The sequence below is a fragment of the Lethenteron reissneri genome, chromosome 4, assembly GCF_015708825.2.
Source record: "Lethenteron reissneri isolate LAM-NWPU_2019-01 chromosome 4, ASM1570882v1, whole genome shotgun sequence".
Taxonomy (NCBI): Eukaryota; Metazoa; Chordata; class Hyperoartia; order Petromyzontiformes; family Petromyzontidae; genus Lethenteron; species Lethenteron reissneri.
This window is the reverse complement of record NC_083782.1, coordinates 4,167,799-4,191,389: the sequence shown is the minus strand read 5'-3', so window position 1 is coordinate 4,191,389 and position 23,591 is coordinate 4,167,799. Positions and strand designations below refer to the sequence as shown.

Below are 23,591 nucleotides of genomic sequence, written 5' to 3'. Positions count from 1 at the left end.
AGCTCAACGAAGTGGCTTATCGTGTGGAAATTTATAGCAGCCAAATACTTTAAACGCCTTATTTTGACTATAAATGTGGAGGGAAAAACCGGAGGAACTGGAGAAAAATCCACACGACCATGGAAAGAGAGAGAACATGCAAACTCCAAATATACAATAGGTGTCAGGGTCGGGATCGAACCCACGACCTCCTGCATACCAGGTGAGGGAGTTAACATCTCACCGCCGTGGCGCCCAAAGGTTCTTCCGACGTCAACTCCAGCGCTCGCAATGCGTGCGGTCGAATCGCGCGATCATTGAGAATTCAGGTAACATCCGGCCTGTCACCGAGTCTCACGCGTTCTCGTGCTGCCACCACGCCCCGCATCTCACGCAGTGCCAAACGGCAGTGCGGCACAAACCTGGTTCTTGGAGACGCTGCCGTCCACGGGGTCGGTGTAGGAGAAGTTGTCCGACTTGGCGACCGTGAAGGTCTTGTCCCCCTCGGTGAAGGCCTTGCCCACGAAGGCCGGGTCGAACAGCTTCTTCTCCAGGTCGGACATCATCGTGTTGGCCGCGCCCGAGTCCACCTCTTCGTAGTCGTAGCTGATGGAGGAGGACGTGTCCGCTTTTAGATTTCGTCGTTTTTTTAAAAAAACGTTATTAGAATTGCGAACGAATACAATGGTTGAGGCCGTCATGTAATGGGTTTGCAAACTTCACTTGCAAACCATAGGCCCATAGGAAAACCATAAGTCGGTCACGTGTGGTGGGGTAAAGTGTGGGTACTTCCACCTAATTCCCAGATGACTGGCTAGCGTGGTAGCATAGGCCAAATATTTTATAGACGGGGAGCTCTTGAGCTACCATCTAGAGCAGGCCCCTTCTGTCAGCAGTGGAATGAGCAAGTAATTGCAGGGCTGCACCTTTTCCTTTCCTCCATAACAAATGGAAGATTTGTATCTGTGCCTATCGGTGTATGCGTGTGGGGAGCAGCAGTGTAGGAGTAAGCGCGCTCCACTATGAACCCAGCGGCCCAAGTTCAATTCCCGCTCACGGCCAACACCAGTGACAATTATCTGAACCGGTCCTGGGCCTCCCCTTGGTCGACTCAGTCTCAAATGAGTACCTGGTGCGGTGTGTAAACATCACCACTGGGGGAGACAAAGGCGGCCAGGCGTGGCACTGGTTACCCACTCCCTCGTGTGCCATGCCAGCCCTTTATAGGTGCTCGCTCACAGCACCTGCCCCGAAAAGTCCGTTACAGGCCCGACGGGCGACCTTCTGCCTTTGCCTTGTGCGTGCGTGTCCATTTACCGGGTGAAGAAGTTGCGTCCGTATTTGGCCCAGTGCGCCTTCATGATCTGTTCGATGCTCTCCTTGCGGAAGGCGAGGATGGACAGCCACGCCAGCAGGGCCCACATCCCGTCTTTCTCTCGGATGTGGTCGGAGCCTTGGGTTCATTGTGAAACAAGGACACGAGCTTTTGCATGCGCATTCTTCTTCGTCTAATGAATGGAGAAGTATCGATGGTGTTTCATGTACGAATGGGGGAAGAGAGGAAGCAAGAAGATCTGCGATTCGGCGGCGAGTTTAAGAAGGCATTCTTTTTGCATCGCGCTGACGTCCTGAAACGCGCCGAGCGTCTCTTGATTCCGTGGTCTGCGCAAGACGCATCTATTCAGTCTCGCCTTATTATTGGTTTAATTAACATTTTCTAATTTAATTTACTATTGGCACTCCACCGCCCCTCCTGTACGTGTTTTCTGGCTTGGTTAGGAAGTTGGGATTGTGGTCTGGGATGTGTAGTAGTAGACCTCATGGACTCATTGTTGTTTGTGCTTTTGGGCTTGGTGCCATTTCATAATTTGTTTATTCATTTTTAATTTTGCTTGGCACTTTAGTCGGGTCTTCATTTGCTTGGTAGTTGTGGTATATGTGATGTGGTTCTTATATATACAGTTAATGTGCAGTGTTATGGGATGCTGTTAGCATGAATGACGCTAGATTAAAGAAAATAATTATTATTATTTTTCTCGTTGTGAATGAATATATTGAGCACGGTGGTGATTTACTCTGCTCAAGTCAGCGTTCGCCACTGAGATCGTGATGGGTTTCTTTCTTCATTCCTGTTTAAGTCGGTGTTAGCCGCGAAGGTCGTGACGGGTTTCTATCTTCATTCTTGTTTCTCCGTGCCTCCTGTAACCATTCCCGTTCCGCCATAGTGTGCACCGATGCCCACTTTATTGAGGGCGATATCGGCACGTAAAATAAACATTCATTGTTGATGCGAGTTTCAAGATACGGTGACGGGGGGGGGCGGGGTCTTGTTTGTGATGTTTCACCAGTTCCTTAATGAGTACTTAGTATGCGATTCAAAGAGAGAACTGTTAACAATATTGGGTCAGCAACCAACTGTATAAACCCACGGCATGGGAGTCACATACGTATAAAAAGCGTTGCCTGATACACAAACCCTGCCTATAAAGTGCTGGACTGCAGGCCTACGCCACCAGTCTGCTGGGTTATTATTGCAAACACAACGTGCACACTCCCTCGCGCGTTTGCGTTGCTTGTTTAGGATACGTACCCGTGCCGAAGCTCTCCTCTCCGCACAGCGACAGCTTTCCCGCGTCCATCAGGTTCCCGAAGAACTTCCATCCCGTGGGCACCTCGAACAAGGCCACCTTCTCCACCTCCGCCACCCTGCAGACGAATCACACGATCGTCCCTGATCCAGGGCCCACAACTCTGGAGGACCCAGGGCCCATAAACTGTGGAGGTCCCAGAGCCCACAACTGCCGTTATGCGACACGAGAGTATTTTTCGATTTAAAGCTTCCGTGACTGCAGGGATTCATATTCTCGGATCTTTCGGTAAAGTCACGTAGAAGGGAAATAATAAAATAATAAAAATTAAACGTAATAAAATTCTCACGACGTTTCGACCACAACACAAGCAGCCGTCCTCAGGTGAAGAACAGAGATGTCGGAAAGACGTGACTTTACCGAAAGATCCAAGAATACGAGAGTATTTGTTTCAGTTTTGTCATTTTGCCAATCTCATCTCGGATGTGCCAGAATAATCCCGTAGGACTGCTCACTCTTCGTGTTCGAGAATGGTCCGCGGAGGTGGATACCACAGAGTTACCTCCAAGAACCCGTCACGTGACCCTGTTTGACACGGGCAGCACTCTCGTATGCCCGTGATGTGAGACAGAGCAGGATGGCTGGGAAGGTGGGGCGGTTTGCGTCTGAGTTAAGAGCCAGCGGTGATTAAACCAAGCCATCAAGCACTTCGAGTTGAACTTTAATGCTCAACTGTGATACTGAACTAAAAGGTTAAACAAATTCGAAAAGAATCCGTGAGACGTTTATGGTACACGGAATTTTGATTTACGTTTAATTGTCCAAAAAATATATATTTTTAGTGGGTCGTAAAACAGTGCAGCCTAAGTGGAAATGTCACATTTTAAATGGCGCTGTAGAGCTCATCCTGCGCGCCCTTCTGCGTTGTTTATCACGCGATGTCCACTCGGCAGCGCGAGTTACATTTTTATTTAGTGTTCCTAAAAAGTGCTCTAAAGGGACTACATTCGATTCAAAACTCAGCTGCCCGGGTTTTGAACCGGGTCTGCATTGGCTCCCTGTAAAGTACAGAATCGACTTTTAATATTATTTTCTTATCATGTTTAAGGCCTCGAATGAGTTGGCTCCTAAATATCGCACCACCTATCTGCTTTAGTTTTATATTCCACTGCTCATTATGATTCCAAAGACCAGACTTTGTTCTATGGGAGACGGAGGCTTTTTGCAGCCAGGCTCCGCGACTGTGGAATTCCCTTCCTCCTCGTTCCATGAGGGAGTCTGAGTCCATTACACTTTTTAAATTGCGTCTTAAAACTCGCCTGTTTTTAAAACGGCCTTTCTCCGTAACTTAAACCGCTTTATATAAAGCACTTTGAGGCCTTGTGTGAATTGCGCTATTATAGAAAACCGAGTTTATTATTTTTATTGTTGTCGTTGTCGTTATCTGCGAGACAGGGCGCATGCAACACACACATAGCGTAACGTTGCCAAGCGCTTGGCTCCAGTAACCCCACGGCTGGCCATTGCGTGAAAACAAAACACCACCAACACGGAGCGCGGCGTGTTTCGTATTCGCCAATTAACTCTCCCGATGGGCAACGCGTGGGGGCCAACGAATGAATGGTTGGTTGGTTGAATGAGCGCTCTGTTCACGTGCCACGAACATATCGGTCGTCCGCCACCGCGGCGCTAACAGGACTTGTTGTCTCAACACAGCTGCCCCCATTGTGCTCCTAACGCAGACCACATGGTACGCAGCGTAGATTTCATAGAGAGGCCGGCCTGTGTTCATGCTCAGAGGCACGTTGCGTTATGCAGACGCTGACATTAGCTCTCCAATCAATATTGTTATTTAATGACTGTTGCTTTAAATAGGCTTGCTTAAAGGAAGATGTAACCCAAAAACACAAATGGCTTGGATATCTTATAGATACATAATCACCAACACATGTCCATGCGGCCACCTCATCTTTTGAATAACCTGTGTTTTTCTCGATTGGCATCGGCTCTCAGTCAGATATTTTTGGGTGGAATAAAGTGTTCTGCCGTGGGGGAAATGTTGATGAACGATGCCAGCACCCAAAGGATTCCCTGGAACTCGTTTGTCGCTGCCCCTGGCTGACCCTGGCTGCCCCTGGAGCTCTCGGTTCCTTTTGCTGCTGTCGCTGTTGCTGCTATTGGTGATGTTGGTGCAGTGGCGCAGCGGGTAGCGCGCTGCGCCACGAACCCAGTGTCCCGAGTCCGATTCCCGCTCACGGCCAACACCAGTGACAATTATCTGAAACGGTCCTGTGCATCCCCTAGGTCGACTCAGCCTCAAATGAGTACCTGGTGCGGTGTGTAGTAAACATCGCCACTGGGGAGACATAGGCGGTCGGGCGTGGTGCTGGCCACCCACCCCCTCGTGTACCGTTGCGGCTTCCATAGGTGCTCGCTAACAGCACTTGCCCCAACAGTCTGTTAAGGCTACACGGGGGATCTACGTCTTTGCTGTCGGTGCTGGGCCACGGTTGCTCTGGCCCTGGCTCTGCCGCGGTGTTCCGTTGCTCCCTGAACTTCCCGAACTTCGAGCCAAAATCTTTTTGTTCAATTTACAAATGGCCCTTCAGATGCGATTGCAATTAGACGCGACGTAAATTGTAATCGTTGTTGTCGTCGTCAGTTTAACTCGTAGGCTTTCGCGACCAATATCATGGGTTAGAGCGCGTGAATATAAATGTGTCGTTAAACCCGCCACCACTCGACACGAAACAGGAGGATTTCTCCACAAATCTGGCTGTCGCCCGATGAAGCTGGTTGTAATTACTGGCAAAAACGTCGTACTCGGACTGTAAATGTTGTGGATTTGCTCTCCAACACACCGGTGTGCTGTACGAGTAACGAATTGGTCACGTTCTGTTCACGTGACAAACCTTACTTGTTGGCTGTGTCGGGTGGTGGCGGGTTTAACGACACATTTATATTCATGCGATCTAACCCAAACAACTGATTTTGTGGATATTGTTGTCGTCACTCTGCTCTGAACAGATGAGCGGGCGAGTAATTGAGCAGCGCCAGGACAGTAACACGACAATTTACGTGTCCCGCTTGTACGTCGTTTCGCAACATACGTCGTCACTTTATTATTAACACCGCTGCCCGATTCGTGTCGCCTCGACCTACACACTTCACGTCGCCGACAGCATCATCGTCCGTCCTTCCTCCTCGTTATCTGTCGACTCTCAGCCTCCGCCTACACCACCTACCACCGTGTAAGTCGCTTCTACGGTTCACCTCGTTTCGATATTCGTCGTCCCACCTTTCAGGAACGCACCCCGCCCCCCCGCCCTCCAACATAACCGGGGGCGACTGCCGTACCAGCGAAGAAAGCCGGGCGGTGCGCTGCAAACCATCTCACGGCGCGATCGCGTTACAGTCGCAACGCAAGACGGCCTCGTTTGTAACCGGCTCTGCTTGGCGCGCGCACGTATGCACAGTCTGTTCTCCTATGGCGCGTGTTGTTTTCATGACGCGAATTGGATATAACGCGATGAACGTTTTTAGGGAACGCATTTTTTATCGCATGGATGCGAATTGGATACAATTTCGACCGAATGAACGGAACTACGTCGCGCGAGTAGGAAACACGTTCCTTTGGAGTGGGCAGGTAGGAACCTGGTTGGACGGCGCATTCGTGCAATCCGTGTCACGCGGCGCAAGCTGCGTGGGGCGGCGCATCACGTGGTGCTGAGCCCGCCCGAAGCGCTCTATGAAATACAAATCGAGGGCGTGGCTATGCACGACAGACAGACAAATAATCCCTGGTGGGCAGTGTGGAACTGTTGTTCCTACCTGTGTAAGCGGTTGTACGGCTGCCTCGGTGGAGCATCGCGCAAATGGCGGGATGCTGCCGGATGCTTCTAGATGCTACCCAAGCACCTCGGTCTTTTTTCGGCCGCATCTCACGTGTTATCGTGGACTGCGATTACCCCTGAATTGTATTTCATTTATTACAATGCGCTTTGTCCGTTACGCGGCGATCTTCAGGAACGCAACTACCACCGCGTTATGGGCGGACAGACTTTACGTCCGTCCGTCCGTCCTTCCGAAGGTACGTACCGGTCGATGGCGCCGCTGGTGGGCATGCTACGCGCGAAGCCCTTGACGCCCGTGCGCTGGAAGAACGGGATGCACGAGATGTTGGCGGCGATGACGGCCACCGAGTCGGAGGGGTTCACGAAGAAGCCTTTGTGCCCCAGGATCATGTTGCGATCCTGCACAGGGGCCACGACGCGGCACGATCGCCCCACTGTTATCGATTTACCCGTTGATGTAAGTCGTTACCAATTTACCCATGGTTCATACTCTTAGTTCTTTCGGTAAAGTCACGTGGGTAAAAATTTTAATTAACTGTCACAGCAAAAAATCGGTATCACTTGATACAGATTTTTTGCTGTGACAGTTTCACCGGAAGACGGAAGCTTGTGCTGCCTCCGAAACGTCGTGATTTTATAAATTTTTTTTTTAATTAATTTTAATTTAATTTTTTACCTACGTGACTTTACTGAAAGAACTAAGAGTATGAATCCTTGCAGTCACGAAAGCTTCAAATCTAGAATTACCCATGGTTGTCGACTGTTATCGATTTAGACATTTTCATTGACTATTATGAATGTTATCAATGTACCCGTTCTTATCGACTGTTAATCAATTTACCTATTGAGGGTTCCGCGGTGGAGAGATGTTAACTACCTCGCCTGGTAGGCAGGAGGTCGTGGGTTCGATCCTGATTCTTGACGCCTGCTCTATATTTAGATTTCGAATGTTCTCCCTGTCTCTGCCCCTGTGGTCATGTGGATTTTTCTCCGGGTCCTCCGGTTTTTTTTCTCTCCACATTTTGAAACATGTGTTTAGAGTATTTGGCTGCTATACATTTCCGCGTGATAAGTCACTTTGTTGAGCTATCATTGGTGATAGCCAGGTTGCTTCTGAAAAAGAGCAATATAGCTCAGTGTGCCTTACCCGGTAAAATAAAAAATAGTTTAGTTTTATTTTTCGATTTAAAGCTTTCGTGACTGCAGGGATTCATCTTCTTGGTGCTTTCGGTAAAGTCACGTAGAAGGGAAATAATAAAATAATAAAAAGAAAACATTATAAAATACAATTCTCACGACGTTTCGGCCACAACTGTCGGAAAAACAGGGCTGTCGGAAAGACGCTGTCTTTCCGACAGCCCTGTTTTTCACCTGAGGACGGCTGCTTGCATTGTGGCCGAAACGTCGTGAGAATTGTATTTTATTATGTTTTATTTTTATTACTTTATCATTTCCCTTCTACGTGACTTTACCGAAAGAACCAAGAAGATGAGTTTAGTTTTAGCTCATTGTTATCAATGGTTATCAATCTACCCATTGCCATCGACGATTACCAATCTACGCATCGCTATCGACCACTTGCGAATTGCGTGCGTCGCCCCGCCCTGGCGCCAGCGGCGGGCGGACTCGCTCACCCCGTCGCCGTCGAAGGCAGCGCCGACCCCGAACTCGCCGGACTTCATCGCCGTCACGAGCTCGGCCGCGTACGTGAGGTTGGGGTCCGGGTGGTGACCTCCAAAGTCCTCGAGGGGCTCACAGCTGACGGCCGAATCCGCGGGCGCGCCCAGCTCCTGCACCAGCACGCGGCGCACGTACGGCCCCATCACTGCGGGGTGACGCACGCACACACGCACGCACGCACACACACGCGGGACAAAGACAAAGATCCCCAACGTAGCCTTTAAGCAGACTTGTGGGGCGAGTGTTGTTAGCGAGCAGCAGCACCGATGACGGCACGGCGCACGAGGGGGTGGGTTGGCCATCACCACAGCCCGGCCATATTCGTCTCCCGAGTGGCGACGTTTACACACCGCACAGGGTACTCGTGTGAGGCTGAGTCGCCATAGGAGAGGCCCTGGACCGATTCAGATAATTGACAATGGTGTTGGCCGTGAGCGGGAATCGAACTCGGGAGGCTGGGTTCATAGCGCAGTGCGTTAACAGCTACACACACGCCCGAACACAAACACACGTAACAACAACGGTCATCATTGGCCACCCAGGGACGGTGATGTCAGTGCCATGTTGTTCACAAGTTGTCCAGCCATCCAATTTGGCCATCTGCTACTCTAGTCAGAATAAATGTTCCCCATACTCTTTGTTTTTTTTCGTAAAGTCATGTAGGTAAAAAATAAAATAAAATAAATGAAAACAACTAAATTAAATCACGACGTTTCGGGCGCAACACAAGCGTCCGTCATCAGGTGGGAAAGCATGTCCTACTGCTGATGCAGACTGTTTTAAAGGTTTGAAATGGGTGTAGCCTAAGGGTTATAAATGAGTGGCTGGGTCTAGTGATGTTAATGTGAGAAATTAGCATGTAATTGGGTACGGAAGTGGCTATGTTAATGTAAGAGATTAGCATGATGTTAAAGTGAGAAATTAGCATGTAACATGCTAATTTCTCACATTAACATTACTAGACCCAGCCACTCCTTTATAACCCTTGGGCTACACCCATTTCAAACCTTTAAAACAGTCTGCATCAGCAGTAGGACATGCTTTCCCACCTGTGTTGCGCCCGAAACGTCGTGATTTTATTTAGTTGTAGCCATTTAATTAATTATTTTTCATACGTAACTTTACCGAAAAAAACCAAAGAGTATGAATCCTTGCAGGCACTAAAGCTTCAAATCTAGAATTATATGTTCCCCGGCCGCGGCTTTAGTCATGTTTTCATCGTTTTAGAGTATTTGGCTGCTATCCATTTCCACGTGATGACAAGCTACTTCGTCGAGCCATTATCTGTGCAGACAGCTTGCTTCTAATAAAAAAAAAAAACTGTAGAGCTCAGTGGGCCTTACCTGGTAAAATAAAAAATGTGTTTTCATTTAAACAGTTTGTGTTTGTCTTAGCCGTGTTTCTGCCCACCCTCGACCCCTTCCATCCAACGTCTATTTTCCCCGCACGTGTCCGTCCAACTGTCCCCTGTCCATCAGCAAGTAATTCCGTCGAGAATGTGTCCGACCTGCCAGGCCCCCGGCCCTCACCTCCGTGCATGGCGTCCACGCGGAGCTTCAGCGCTTTGGGGCCGGTGAGGAGCGACTTGATGGCGGGCAGGTCGAAGATGTCCTTGAGCATGACGAGGTAGTCCTCCACCGAGTCGATGATCTCCACTGCGGGCAAAACAAAACCACGCACACAGCCACCGCTCCGGCATCGCCACGGCACCTTGACCTCCTCCCTGACGATGCCCTGGCTGACCCCCCCGTCTGACCCCCCTCCCCGTGTCTCCCTCCAGTGGTGGACGCGTGGATTTTTCTCCGGGTCCTGTGTTTTTTTCCCCCTCCACATTTAAAATCTACGTGCGTTTAGTGATACGGGTAGTGATAGGGGTGGTGATAGGGTTAGGGTTAGAGATGGGGGTAGTAACAGAGGTAGTGATAGGAGTTGGGGTAGTGATAGGGGTGGTAATCGGGGTAGTGATAGGGGTAGATAGGGGTAGAGGTAGGGGTAGTGATAGGGGTAGTGATAGGGGTAGTGATAGTGGTAGTGATAGGTGTAGTGATAGGGGTAGTGATAGGGGTAGTGATAGGGGTAGTGGTAGGGGTAGTGATAGGGGTAGTGGTAGGGGTAGTGATAGGGGTAGTGATAGGGGTAGTGATAGGGGTAGTGATAGGGGTGGTGATAGGGGTAGAGGTAGGGTAGTGGTAGGGGTAGTGATAGAGGTAGTGGTAGGGGTAGTGGTAGGAGTAGTGGTAGGGGTAGTGATGTGGACAGAGATAGGGGTTGGCCTGGCCATAGCCTGGGTGGCGGGGGCAGGGAGTAGCAGTAGCAGCAGGGTGGGCTAAGGGATGGGGATTGTTTTAAGGGAGGAATGGAAGCTGCAGGTTGTTATCGTGAAGATAAATATTTTATGTGCTGCAGGGGGATTTGGTTCTAGCCACGAAGGGGAGCGAGAAGGGAACAGGAACGAGAGCGCGAAGACTGGGCACAGGGCGAGGGAGGCACAGAGAGGCATGGCAGAGACTGGGAGCATAGAGGATGGGATGCGTTAAAGAATTAAGATGTGATAGTCTTTGGGTCTTGATCTGGCTTCTTCTTGGACAGGAGGTTGAACTTGAACTAGACAATTTAGACAAGACTCTCTTGCAATCACACTTAACATTGACAGAAAAAATGTCTACATCTGATTGGGAACATGTAGATAACATGACAGCCTCGTCAGCCGCCTCAATGTCAGCTAAATGCAAAGATAACCTGATTGCAAAGATCAACCTCCTGTCCAAGAAGAAGCCAGATCCACACATTAAAACGTTAGACGATGGCAAGATTGTTATCAATCAGAGTAACAGTCAGAGGTCGCAAACGGGTTTTGGTTCCTTACCCGTACCCGTACCCGGCCGCACCAGGGTCGCAAACGGGTACCTGTACCCGGCCGGGTACGGGTTACCCGTACCCTACCCGATACCCGGCCGGGTACGGGTAGCCGGGTATCGGGTAGGGTACGGGTATCGGGTACCCGATTGCGACCTCTGGGATGAAGCCATGTTGCAGGCGCGGGTGGATTGATTCTAGGAACTTGAATTGTGAGAAGAGACAAGACGTTGGGAAATGAGTGACAAACGGGGTGAGTCACATGCGGCTACCCATACCCGTACCCGGCCGCACCAGGGTCGCAAACGGGTACCCGTACCCGTACCCGTACCCGGCCGGGTACGGGTAGCCGGGTATCGGGTAGGGTACGGGTATCGGGTACCCGATTGCGACCTCTGGTAACAGCCCAATTTCCGACAGCCTAAAATCGGTTCTAGCTAAAGGGTTGAATTTGGCAGTCACTCCTAAACACATCCCAGTTGATGAGATCGTTGCCCAGGTCGACGTAGCCCTTTCAGGGTTTGGGCTTCACTAGCTCCGCCCCCTTCGCTTATGACCCCTGGGCTACACTCATCTCAAACCTTTATAACATCCTGCCTCAGCAGCTCTCTCGCTATCTTTTCACCTGATGACGATTGCTTGCGTTGCGATCGAAACGTCGCGATATTTTTATCATTTTTTCTATCTACGTGGCTTTACCGAAAGACCCAAAGAATAGGAATTCCTGCAGTCACGAAAGCTTTAAGTCAAGATTTAATTAAGATATGAGTGAAGCTAGATAGGGTGGGGCAAGACCTTGGATCAGATCAAATCAAATTACTGCTCTTGCTGTCGTCGTCGTCGTTGTTGTTGTTGTTGTCAGAGTCAGTGGTGAATAGTAAATAGCCGGAGAGAGCGAGCGATGGGAGTGTGACGCGTACCGGTGAAGGGCTGGGCACTGCCCTCGACGTTGAAGGTCTGCGTGCCAATCTTCGTCAGATCCACGTTGATGTCCGGGCAGGTGAGGAACTCCTTCAGCGTTTTGCTCAACTCGAAGATCTTTGCCGTCACTCCCTCGGGCGCAGGCCCTGCCACGCGCGCGGTTCAGTCCCAACGGCGGCGAAAGAGAAAAGTAGATAAAGGTTCCACGTGGATGAGCGCCATCTCCGCATGACATTTGAACAAAACAGTCGCTACGACCTTAACAAGCTATTTAAATTTTACCAGGTAAGGCCCATTGAGCTATATAGCCCAATGAAGTGGCTTATCACATGGACATTTATAGCAGCCAAATACACGAAGTGCATGTTGATTCTAAATATGGAGGGAGAAACCGGAGGAGCCAGACGAAAATCCGCACAACTACTGGGAGAGAGACATGAAAACTCCAAATATACAGGTATCAGGGTCGGGATTGAACCCACGACCTCCTGCATACCAGGCGAGGTAGTAAACATCTCCTAGTCACCGTGATGATGATGATGAGAGAGACACACAAACTCCAAATATACAGGTGTCAGGGTCGGGATTGAACCCACGACCTTCTGCATACCAGGCGAGGTAGTAAACATCTCCTAGTCACCGTGATGATGATGATGAGAGAGACCCAACAAACTCCAAATATACAGGTATCAGGGTCGTGATTAACCCACGACCTCCTGCATACCAGGCGAGGTAGTTAACATCTCCTAGCCACCGTGACTTTGACTGGGAGCCACCGTACAAGAAACGGCAGCGCGGTCAAGTAAAGTCAATTTGTAATTCTGTTTAAACACGTGGCGCCTATCCGACGCATATTGCCACCCGGACGGCACGGGGAAGGTAGCGACCTCCATTGGCCGTGTTGAACTTAATGCCGAAGTCTCCGTTGGGGCCGCCGGGGTTGTGGCTCGCCGTCAGGATGATCCCTCCGACCGCCTTGCGCTTGCGGATGAGGTTGGACACGGCCGGGGTGGAGAAGATGCCTTTTTGTCCGATCACCAGCCGCCCAATCTGCGGTAAATCACCATCATCACCATTACCACCATCGCCATCATCAAGAGATCACCGTTACTGAGATGAAGAGGTCATCGCGGCCGATTCCGATGGCGTTAACAACGCTAAGCTCCATGGGAACGGATGACAGCACAGACGAGACGCATGGTACAAATGATGCAATACATACCGATGACAAACGGGGTTAGTAGTAAATACAAATCTAAATAAATTCTAGAATCAAATCGTTAGCCCGAGCCATGGTGGGGTGTGGGTGGGGTGAGAACCGCACCCGCACGACGCATTCTATAAGCGGCGCGTTAAATCAGGGAGTAGTGCGGAACCCCCGTTTTGCAGAGCACCCACACGGTAATTTTAGCCACGTCACCGCGTCGGAAAGGTCAGTGCTATACACGTTCGCCGCGATTGCACGTCGTGCCAAGACCCCCCGCACGGATCTGGGAGAAATACATTTTGGGAGATACCATTTCATTGACAAGAGATTTTTTTGCCAGAGGGCACATTCTGTAAGCATTAGCAGCACGAACCTTTTTTATTTTTATTTCAGCAGGTAAGGCGTACGGTGATTTTACTGCAATATTTTGCTGTCTTTTCTTGGATTTTATGTTTGCACATAGTCACTTTAAGATGTTTTCTTGTTCATGTTTTTGTTTTTGTTTGTTGCGGTTGCACCCGATTCAAGAGCCGAATGGCTCACAGGACTATACCTAATAAATTAACTTGAAGTTGAACGAAGTAGCTTATCACGTAGAAGTTTATAGCTGCCAAATACTCTAAACGTATGTTGATTCTAAATGTAGAGGGAAAAACCGGAGGACCCGGAGAAAAATCCACGTGACCAACGGGGGAAAAGACAGAGGGAGAACATGCACACTCTAAATATACAGCAGGCGACGGTCAGGATTGAAACCACGACCTCCTGCATACCAGGCGAGGTAGTTAACATCTCGCCACTGGGGTGGACGCTGGCTTCATACCGCGAACATCCGCCACACCAAAGTGGCCGAACGCGATACGGCCCAGCCAGCCGGTCGGGCCGTAGCGCGTCCGTCTCTGGCCTGCGAGGAGCAGACGGTGGGCGGTGAGCACCGGGCACACCCTTGTGTTGTTGTTCCGGAGACCGGGAGATCAACGATCGATGTTCGGTCGCCGCGTTGTCGGCATTCGTCGTGATTTCTGACTTAACAGAGTGGGCCGCGTGAAGGCTGTCATCTTCCACCTCCACTCCAAAAACGACGCAATGCCCGATCCGCAAACTGCTCTTGACGCGGTTATCTGGCTCGACTTACTGAACGTGAAATTATAATTTGCTGCTTTGCATCTACATCAGCCGTACAAAAGAAGAAGAAGACCGGACACGCACGCGCACACACGCACGGCACGTACTCCGTTTGCCGCCGAGATGCGTGCGATGAGGGCAATGGCGTGGTGCATGTAGAAGCGGCCGTCCCCGCCGCATAGCAGGGTGGCCCCGGTTCGCTCGGCGGGCTCCAGGGAGCCCAGCACGGCCTGCACGAAATTCTCCGCATAGTGCTCCTTGCTCTGGAAGACGGAGACGCGCTTGCGCAGGCCGCTGGTGCCGGGCTTCTGGTCATCGTACGGCTTGGTCGGTACCCGCACCACCTTGTGAGCTGCCATGGTTGACCGGCGACCTGCGGAGAGGGTGCAGGGGTAAGACGTTGACCGGTCGATTTTGTGTGTGTCCGTGTGTGTGTGTACGTCAAACCCGGCGACATGAGTTGGATTCCCGCTCACGGCTACCAACACCAGTGACGATGATCTGAACCAGTCGTAGGCATTCCCCCCTAAAATGAGTACCTGGTGCGGTGTGTAAACATCACTACTGGGGAGACAAAGGCGGTGGGGAATGGTGCTGGCCACCCACCCCCTCGTGTACCATTCCGGCCTTCATAGATGCTCATAAAACAGCACTTGCCTCAACAATCTGTTGAAGCTATATGGGGGATCTTTGTCTTTATATGTCCAAGCGGTAACACAGCGGTGAGCAAACTGCGCTGCAAACCCACCGACACAAATTCGATTCCCGCTCACGGCTACCAACACCAGTGACGATGATCCAAACGGGTTCTGGGCATTCCCCCAGGGTTGAACATATTGCTGCCATACATAAGCGTAGAGTGTACCTCCCATTATCACCAGTGGATGTATGTTGAAGTTATTTAGCACTGTACGTAGCCAACCGTGCCAATCGACTCCTGTGCCTGTATATAAAGTAGGTATCAGTCTTACACATGTAGTATATCAATTATACAAGTAATGTACAATTTCTGAAAGCACTATGCAGTACACCCTATTAGTCCACTCCTTGTATGCACATTCTAAATCAGGCTTTTGTTTACTGTAACGTGTATTTCGGACATTGTAGAAATGTAGAAACCTTATATGTGTATATGTCCGTGTGGATATCAAGACGCAGACGTTTTAAAAAATGTATTTTGGATGATAAGTCCCATGCATTGAGATCATCAGCTGTTTTACGACCAGATTTACCACCAATACGTGGGCTGCATTAAATGTACTGTACATACTATACTCAATGTGGCATCACACTTAAACTCACATGCAAAGTCCCTTATTGCCTGTCCACAGTCCTAAAGCCAGTGATGGCAATTCCACGTTCTTATGGCAAGGATGAGTCGGCCCAGAGGAAAACCACTGCTGTCGATTTCCCACAAAGTGGTACTCGAATTATACACCCCAGTGGGATGATGGGCTGACACGACCCCAATTTACTGACAACGCATGGATATATTGAGTACATTGCCACAGCATGTGCAGTGGTATGCATTACGCAGGAGATCCATGTGCAGTTGAGTAAGAGGGAGGTTACTGCATAGGAAGTGACGGTTTAATGTCAAAGCCTCTCACCAATTCCAATCGAAAGAGTTTAACTATCCTCGTCCAAGATGCAGAGCCATCACGTTCACAACACCCAACAATGTACGGAAAAGGAAGGTTAAAAGGTCACGAGCTATCAGTCGGATATCTATACACGGATCACAACTTCATGTACATAAGTACCCTTCTTACTAGTATTCTGATCACGTTCCTAACATGCATTTTGCACACCGCAGTCACAACCCCGAAGAACACGCAACACGCGGACACGCAAACAAACATTTGCCTGTGATGCGAACAGTGGCTCTCAAAAAATACTAGCCGGTAACCTCTCTCAGTGTGAACACGAAGTCCTGAATTACAGTGCCGATTGGCTGACACTAAACCACCTCTGTATCACAATTGCCCAGAATCAGAATATATATTTCTCCTGGAGGAATCCGATGAGCGAAAAAGCTATAAAGATGTCCAGTGAAATGTACATCCGAAATCGTGAAATACAAGTACAACCACGGATCTTGATGATGACGACGACGATAACAACAACGATAATTACATTGCTTGCCTGAGTTCAATGAGTCTTGTCTTGCAAACTCCTGCACCCACAGTGGCAACTGAGGACTCTGCACCGACTTTCTGTGCATATATAGTGCACACACATACTGCACTGGTTGCTAAATATAAAGTCAGCCTGTGTCTGCAACGATGACATTTGACTCGACGAATGTATCCCTAGACCCACACACCCTCGCCCAACCCCCTACTACCAACCACTGTCATCACCAGCCTCGGCCGTGGTCAATCCACTGCTGAATGAAGATCCCCAACCTGGTGATCACAGCTGAGATGCAAAAAATAATTATTATCCGTGCAGGCACCACGATGCTTGCACGCAAGAACTGACCGCGATCGCTCCATCTCACTTCGCGGACGTGCTCCGTGCTCCGTCCTTTGGCTGCAGCTAGGGAACTACTCTTCACCATCGGACACGTCTTCCCGTCTAGCGGGCGTGCCCTTTGCAATGAGACCACTCTTCTTAGAGGATTCAATGACAGGTCACTCAAATCCACCGTGTTCTTCTTTCCCGTCTCTCAACGTGACAGCGATTTCACCAAGCACACGCCGACTCTGAAACTTTTTACCAATTCAACGTGGAATGTTCTATATTATTGGAAGATATTTTCTGTAGAAAGATATATTCCAGCTCAATTGCCCCTCAATTATGTAAGCTAGCCTTGCCTGGTATGCTGGAGGTCGTGGGTTTGATCCCGACCCCTGACGCCTGCTGTATATTTGGAGTTTGCGGTGTCTCTCTCATCATCATCATCACGGTGGCTAGGAGATGTTAACTACCTCGCCTGGTCTACAGGAGGTCGTGGGTTCGATCCCGACCCCTGATGCCTGCTGTATATTTGGAGTTTGCGGTGTCTCTCTCATATCATCATCACGGTGGCTAGGAGATGTTAACTACCTCGCCTGGTATACAGGAGGTCGTGGGTTCGATCCCGACCCGTGACGCCTGCTGTATATTTGGAGTTTGCGTGTCTCTCTCTCTCTCCCCGTGGTCGCGTGGATTTTTCTCCGGGTCCTCCGGTTTTTCCCTCCACGTTGATAATCAACATCACCACGCGTTTCGAATAATATTTGGCCGCTGTACATTTCCACACGATTGGCCACTTTGTTGAGCTATCATTTGTGGCTAGGTCGCTTCTGAAAAATAAGGTAATAGCTCAGTAGGCTTGACATAGTAGCGATTTTCTTACCTTTCCTATACATTTGCAGTGCTATCGAGTTTTTGTATTGTTTGTTCGAACGTTCTGACCCCGTGCCCCTACCGGACATCTGTGAAAAAGATCTTTATAGCTCGTCGGATTCCTCCAGTACAAATGCATACAATATTCTGATTCCGATAACAATTGTGTCACATATTCTGGGTCTTTCGGTAAAGTCACGTAGATAGGTTCAAAGAAAGACCCAAGAATATGAATTCCTGCAGTCACGAAAGCTTTAAGTCAAGATTTAATTGTGTCACACTTACCTACGCGTAAAGCACTTGACCACCTCGATGCAATTGAAACACACCGCGTAATCAGGGAGTTGACAATGCCCTTCAAGAGACTATCCACTGCTAGCCTGTTTCACACGTGCGCTAGGTGTACCGTACACAAACACACAGGACACACACACACACAGGGCACACACACACAGGACACACACACACAGGACACACACACACACGAGACACGCACACAGGACACACAGACGACAGAGAGACAGAGGCACTCTCACCGCTGTGACAACACCACACACACCACCACACTCACCACTCACCACACTCACCGTTGTGACACCACACACACACATTACACACACCACACACACACACACCTCCACACTCACCACCACACCACACACCACCACCACACACACCACACACACACCACACACACACCACACACACCACCACACCACACACACACCACACCACACACTACACACACCACCACACCACACACACACCACACCACACACTACACACACACCACCATACCACACACACACCACACACACACCACACACACACCACCACACACACCACACACACCACCACACACCACCACACACACCACCACACACGACACTCACACCACACACACACCACACACTACCGCACATACCACACCACAAACACACCACACACACACCACACACACACACACCACCACACACACCACCACACACACACCACCACACCACACACACACACACCACACACACACACCACCACACACCACACACACACCACCACACACACACAGCACCATACCACAACACCACACACACACCACACACACACACCACACTCACACCACACACACACACACCACACACCACACACACCACACACACACACACACCACCACACCACACACTACACACCACACCACACACTACACACACACCACCATACCACACACACACCACACACACACCACCACACACACCACCACACACACACCACACACCACCACACACACCACACACACCACCACACACACCACACACACCACCACACACCACCACACACACACCACACACACACCACACACACCACCACACACCACCACACACACCACCACACACGACACTCACACCACACACACACCACACACTACCGCACATACCACACCACAAACACACCACACACACACCACCACACACACACACCACCACACACCACCACACACACACACCACCACACCACTACACACCATACACACACATCACTACACCACACACACACCACCACACACACACAGCACCATACCACACACCACACACACACCACACACACACCACACTCACACCACACACACACACCACACACCACACACACCACACACACACCACACACACACACACCACACACCCACACACACACCACACACACACACACCACACACACACCACACACACACACACACACCACACCACACACACACCACACCACACACCACACACACACCACACACACACCACACACACACCCCACACACACACTCACTACACACACACCCCACACACTACACACAAACCACACACACACACCACACACACACCACATCACCACACACACCACACACACACCACACACACCACACACACACCACACACACCACTACACACCACACACACACACCACACACACCACACACACCACTACACACACACCACACACACCACCACACCACACACCACCACACCACACACTACACACACACCACCATACCACACACACACCACACACACACCACCACACACACACCACACACACACCACCACACACACACACACACACCACACACACACCACCACACACACCACACACACCACCACACACACCACACACACCACCACACACCACCACACACCCACCACACGACACTCACACCACACACACACCACACACTACCGCACATACCACACCACAAACACACCACACACACACCACCACACACACACCACCACACCACACACACCACACACACACACCACACACACCACCACACACCACCACACACACACACACAGCACCATACCACACACCACACACACACTACACACACCACACTCACACCACACACACAGACACCACACACCACACACACCACAGACACACCACACACACACACACCACACACACCACACACACCCACACACACACACCCACACACACACACCACACACTCACACACACACACCACACCACACACCACACACACACCACACACACACCACACACACCACACACACCACACACACCACACACACCACACACACCACACACACACCACACACACTCACCACACACACTCACCACACACACACCCCACACACACACTCACCACACACACACCCCACACACTACACACAAACCACACACACACACCATACCACCACACACACCACACACACACCACACACACACCACACACACCACACACACAACACACCACACACACCACACACACACACCACACACACACACACCACACACACACACCACACACACACACTACACACACCACACACACACCACACACACACACCACACACACACCACACACACACCACACACATACACAACACACACACCACACACACACCACACACACACCACACACACACACCACACACACACACACACACCACACACACACTACACACACCACACACACACCACACACACCACACACACACCACACACACACACACACCACACACACACCACACACATACACAACACACACACCACACACACCATACACACACCACACACACACACACCACACACACACACCACACACACACCACACACACACACCACACACACACACACACCACACACACCACACACACCACACACACACACACACCACACACACCACACACACCACACACACCACACACACCACACACACCACACACACCACACACACCACCACACACACACCCACACACACTCACCACACACACACCCCACACACTACACACAACCACACACCACACACACTACCACCACACACACCACACACACACCACACACACACCACACACACAACACACACACACACCACACACACACACCACACACACACACACACACCACACACACACACCACACACACACACACACACACCACACACACACACACCACACACACACCACACACACACCACACACACACCACACACACACACACACACACACACACACCACACACACACCACACACACACCACACACACACACCACACCACACACACACCACCACACACACACCACACACACACACCACACACACACACACACCACACACACACACTACACACACCACACACACACACACACACCACACACACACCACACACACACACACCACACACACACCACACACATACACAACACACACACCACACACACCATACACACACCACACACACCACACACACACCACACACACACACACACACACCACACACACACCACACACACACCACACACACACCACACACACCACACACACATCACCACACACACACCACACACACACCACACACACCACACACACACACCACACACACCACTCACCTTGGCGATGTCGGCAGCGTCTCACTGCAGGACGCGGTGCGGCTGTGGGAGTGACGTCACGGGTGGGGGAGTGACGTCACGGGCGGACTGTTCCTTCTCGCCATGTGGCGGGCAAGGTGGGGGGGGGGGGGGGCTTTTGGCGTTGAGGTTGTTTTGGTTTAATTCGGATGGGGTGGGGGTGGGGGAGATAATTACTAATATGTTAATTAGCTCAGACTCACACACACACACACGTGTTGTTGCTGCTGTTGTTGTTCTACGTCGTGAGTTAGATGCGCTTCCTGGGTTTAAATGGGGATGTACCATTAGCATCGATGGGTGGGGGGAATAGGGGGTGGGGTAGGGGGTTAGAGGGGGGTCTGTGTGGGGGGGTTAGCGTGAGTGGGTGGGGGGGTGATACGGGGGGTGAGGGGGGTGGGGGGGGTGAGGGGGGTGATAGGGGGGTGAGGGGGGTGATAGGGGGGTGAGGGGGGTGGGGGGGGTGAGGGGGGTGGGGGGATGTGGGGGGTAGGGGGTGGGGGGATGTGGGGGTGGATAGGGGGGGGATAGGGGGGGGGATAGGGGGGTGGGTGGGGGAGATCGGGGGGAGCAGGTGGGGGGAATAGGGGGTGTGGTAGGGGGTTAGGGGTGTGTGGGGGGGTGATAGGGGGGTGAGGGGGGTAGCTGGGGTGGGTGGGGGCCATAGGGGGGGTGTGGGGGGGGTGATAGGGGGGTGAGGGGGGTAGCTGGGGTGGGTGGGGGCCATAGGGTGTGGGGGGGGCGAGGGGTGAGAGTTTTTCAATGACCTTGCATTGCTGCAGTGGTGACCGCGAGCGAGTTTGTATGTCACGTGCGCCTGCGTCGTGCAGGGCTTTGTGCACTTGGGGGCCGTCCATAAATGACGTCACGCACCTAGGGGGGGGGTCAGACATTTGTGACGATGTGTGACGAGGGGGGGCGGGGGTTTGAGAAATGTGACGTCACGTAAAAATGCGCAACTTTAAATAAATATAGACAACACGTTCTACTTAATTAAATTGTTTTATCTTACAACATCAGAATGCAGCGGCACATTAAATACGCACTACAATGACAATAGTGTAAAGCGATATGAAGCATTTTTAAAAAAATGTTTGGGGGGGGGCAGAGCTTTGTGACGTCATATTTGAGGGGGGGGGTCTGGCTTTTTGTTACGCCGTGTGACGATGGGGGGGGGGGGGTCAAAAATCGTCAAAAATCGCGTGACGTCATTTATGGACGGCCCTTGCCACTACAGTCTGTTCGAGGCTGTAAGGAGGATCTTTAAGTGTCGGGGGGGGGGGGGGCGGTCTAGGAACCCTCCCCTAGATCGACTCAGCCTCAAACGGGTACCCGGTGCGGTGTGTATCAAACATCGCCGGCTGGGGAGACAAAGGCGGCCGGGCGTACCGCCGACAGCACTTGCCCCGACAGTCTGTTGATGGCCACACACGGGGGGAGGGTGGGGGTGGGATCTTTGGTGCGTGGTGCTGCGTGTCTGCAGTAGCTGCACCCTACCTCGTGACCAGCCACACCCCCCCCCATACTCAAGGGGGGTTGGTGGGGCACGTTCGGAATACGTCAAGAAGTGACCTTGGAAAGCCCCTTGCTCAGCTATTCCGTGCACCAGTGTGACATTCTCCGTATTATTGTTATTTTCAGTTTTAATTAACCCGGTTTTCAATGTTGGCGAAGCAGCAACGCTAGCTTAGCTGTGAACGGCCGATGGTATAAACACCTTAAAGTCGAGGCTTGACTGCAGGGATTCATATTCTTGGGTCGTTCGGTAAAGTCACGTAGAAGGGAAATTATAATTATTATATTATTTTATTATTATATTTTATTATTTCCCTATCTACGTGACTTTACCGAAAGAACCAAGAAGATGAATCCCTGCAGTCACGAAAGCTTTAAATCGAAATCACGTAGATAGGTTCAAACAAAAAAACTAAATATAACAAAATAAAAAAAATTACAATAATTTTTGTTATTTTTTTTAACCTATCTAAGTGACTTTACCGAAAGACCCAAGAATACGCCTTCAAGTCTTGAAGGATACACTTACTGCATACCTGTGAACCCCTTATCAGTGCTATTACAGACCAATTCGGATCTTATTTGGTCACCCCGTGACCCTTATAAATATCAACGT

The 23,591-nt window shown here is 50.7% G+C and overlaps 1 protein-coding gene across 4 annotated transcripts in view; it reads right to left on the bottom strand.

Annotated features, from left to right (window-relative positions):
- PGM1 (phosphoglucomutase 1) overlaps nucleotides 1-21,567 on the bottom strand; it is a 28,905-nt gene extending 7,338 nt beyond the window's left edge. Inside the window, exons 1-11 of one of the 4 annotated variants that reach the window (XM_061562647.1) lie at nucleotides 21,443-21,470; nucleotides 17,829-17,851; nucleotides 14,318-14,583; nucleotides 12,766-12,928; nucleotides 11,878-12,024; nucleotides 9,631-9,756; nucleotides 8,056-8,246; nucleotides 6,666-6,820; nucleotides 2,570-2,685; nucleotides 1,297-1,432; nucleotides 402-585 (exon numbers count right to left, since the gene is read on the bottom strand). In XM_061562647.1, the coding sequence (XP_061418631.1) occupies nucleotides 402-585; nucleotides 1,297-1,432; nucleotides 2,570-2,685; nucleotides 6,666-6,820; nucleotides 8,056-8,246; nucleotides 9,631-9,756; nucleotides 11,878-12,024; nucleotides 12,766-12,928; nucleotides 14,318-14,569 (1,470 nt within the window). In that variant the 5' untranslated portion in view covers nucleotides 14,570-14,583; nucleotides 17,829-17,851; nucleotides 21,443-21,470. Of the gene's footprint in view, nucleotides 1-401; nucleotides 586-1,296; nucleotides 1,433-2,569; nucleotides 2,686-6,665; nucleotides 6,821-8,055; nucleotides 8,247-9,630; nucleotides 9,757-11,877; nucleotides 12,025-12,765; nucleotides 12,929-14,317; nucleotides 14,584-16,346; nucleotides 16,463-17,828; nucleotides 17,852-21,442 lie in introns of those variants that run through there. The other 3 variants (XM_061562638.1, XM_061562631.1, XM_061562657.1) reach the window with 3 other exon arrangements.
- Between the last annotated feature and the right edge of the window lie 2,024 nt (nucleotides 21,568-23,591).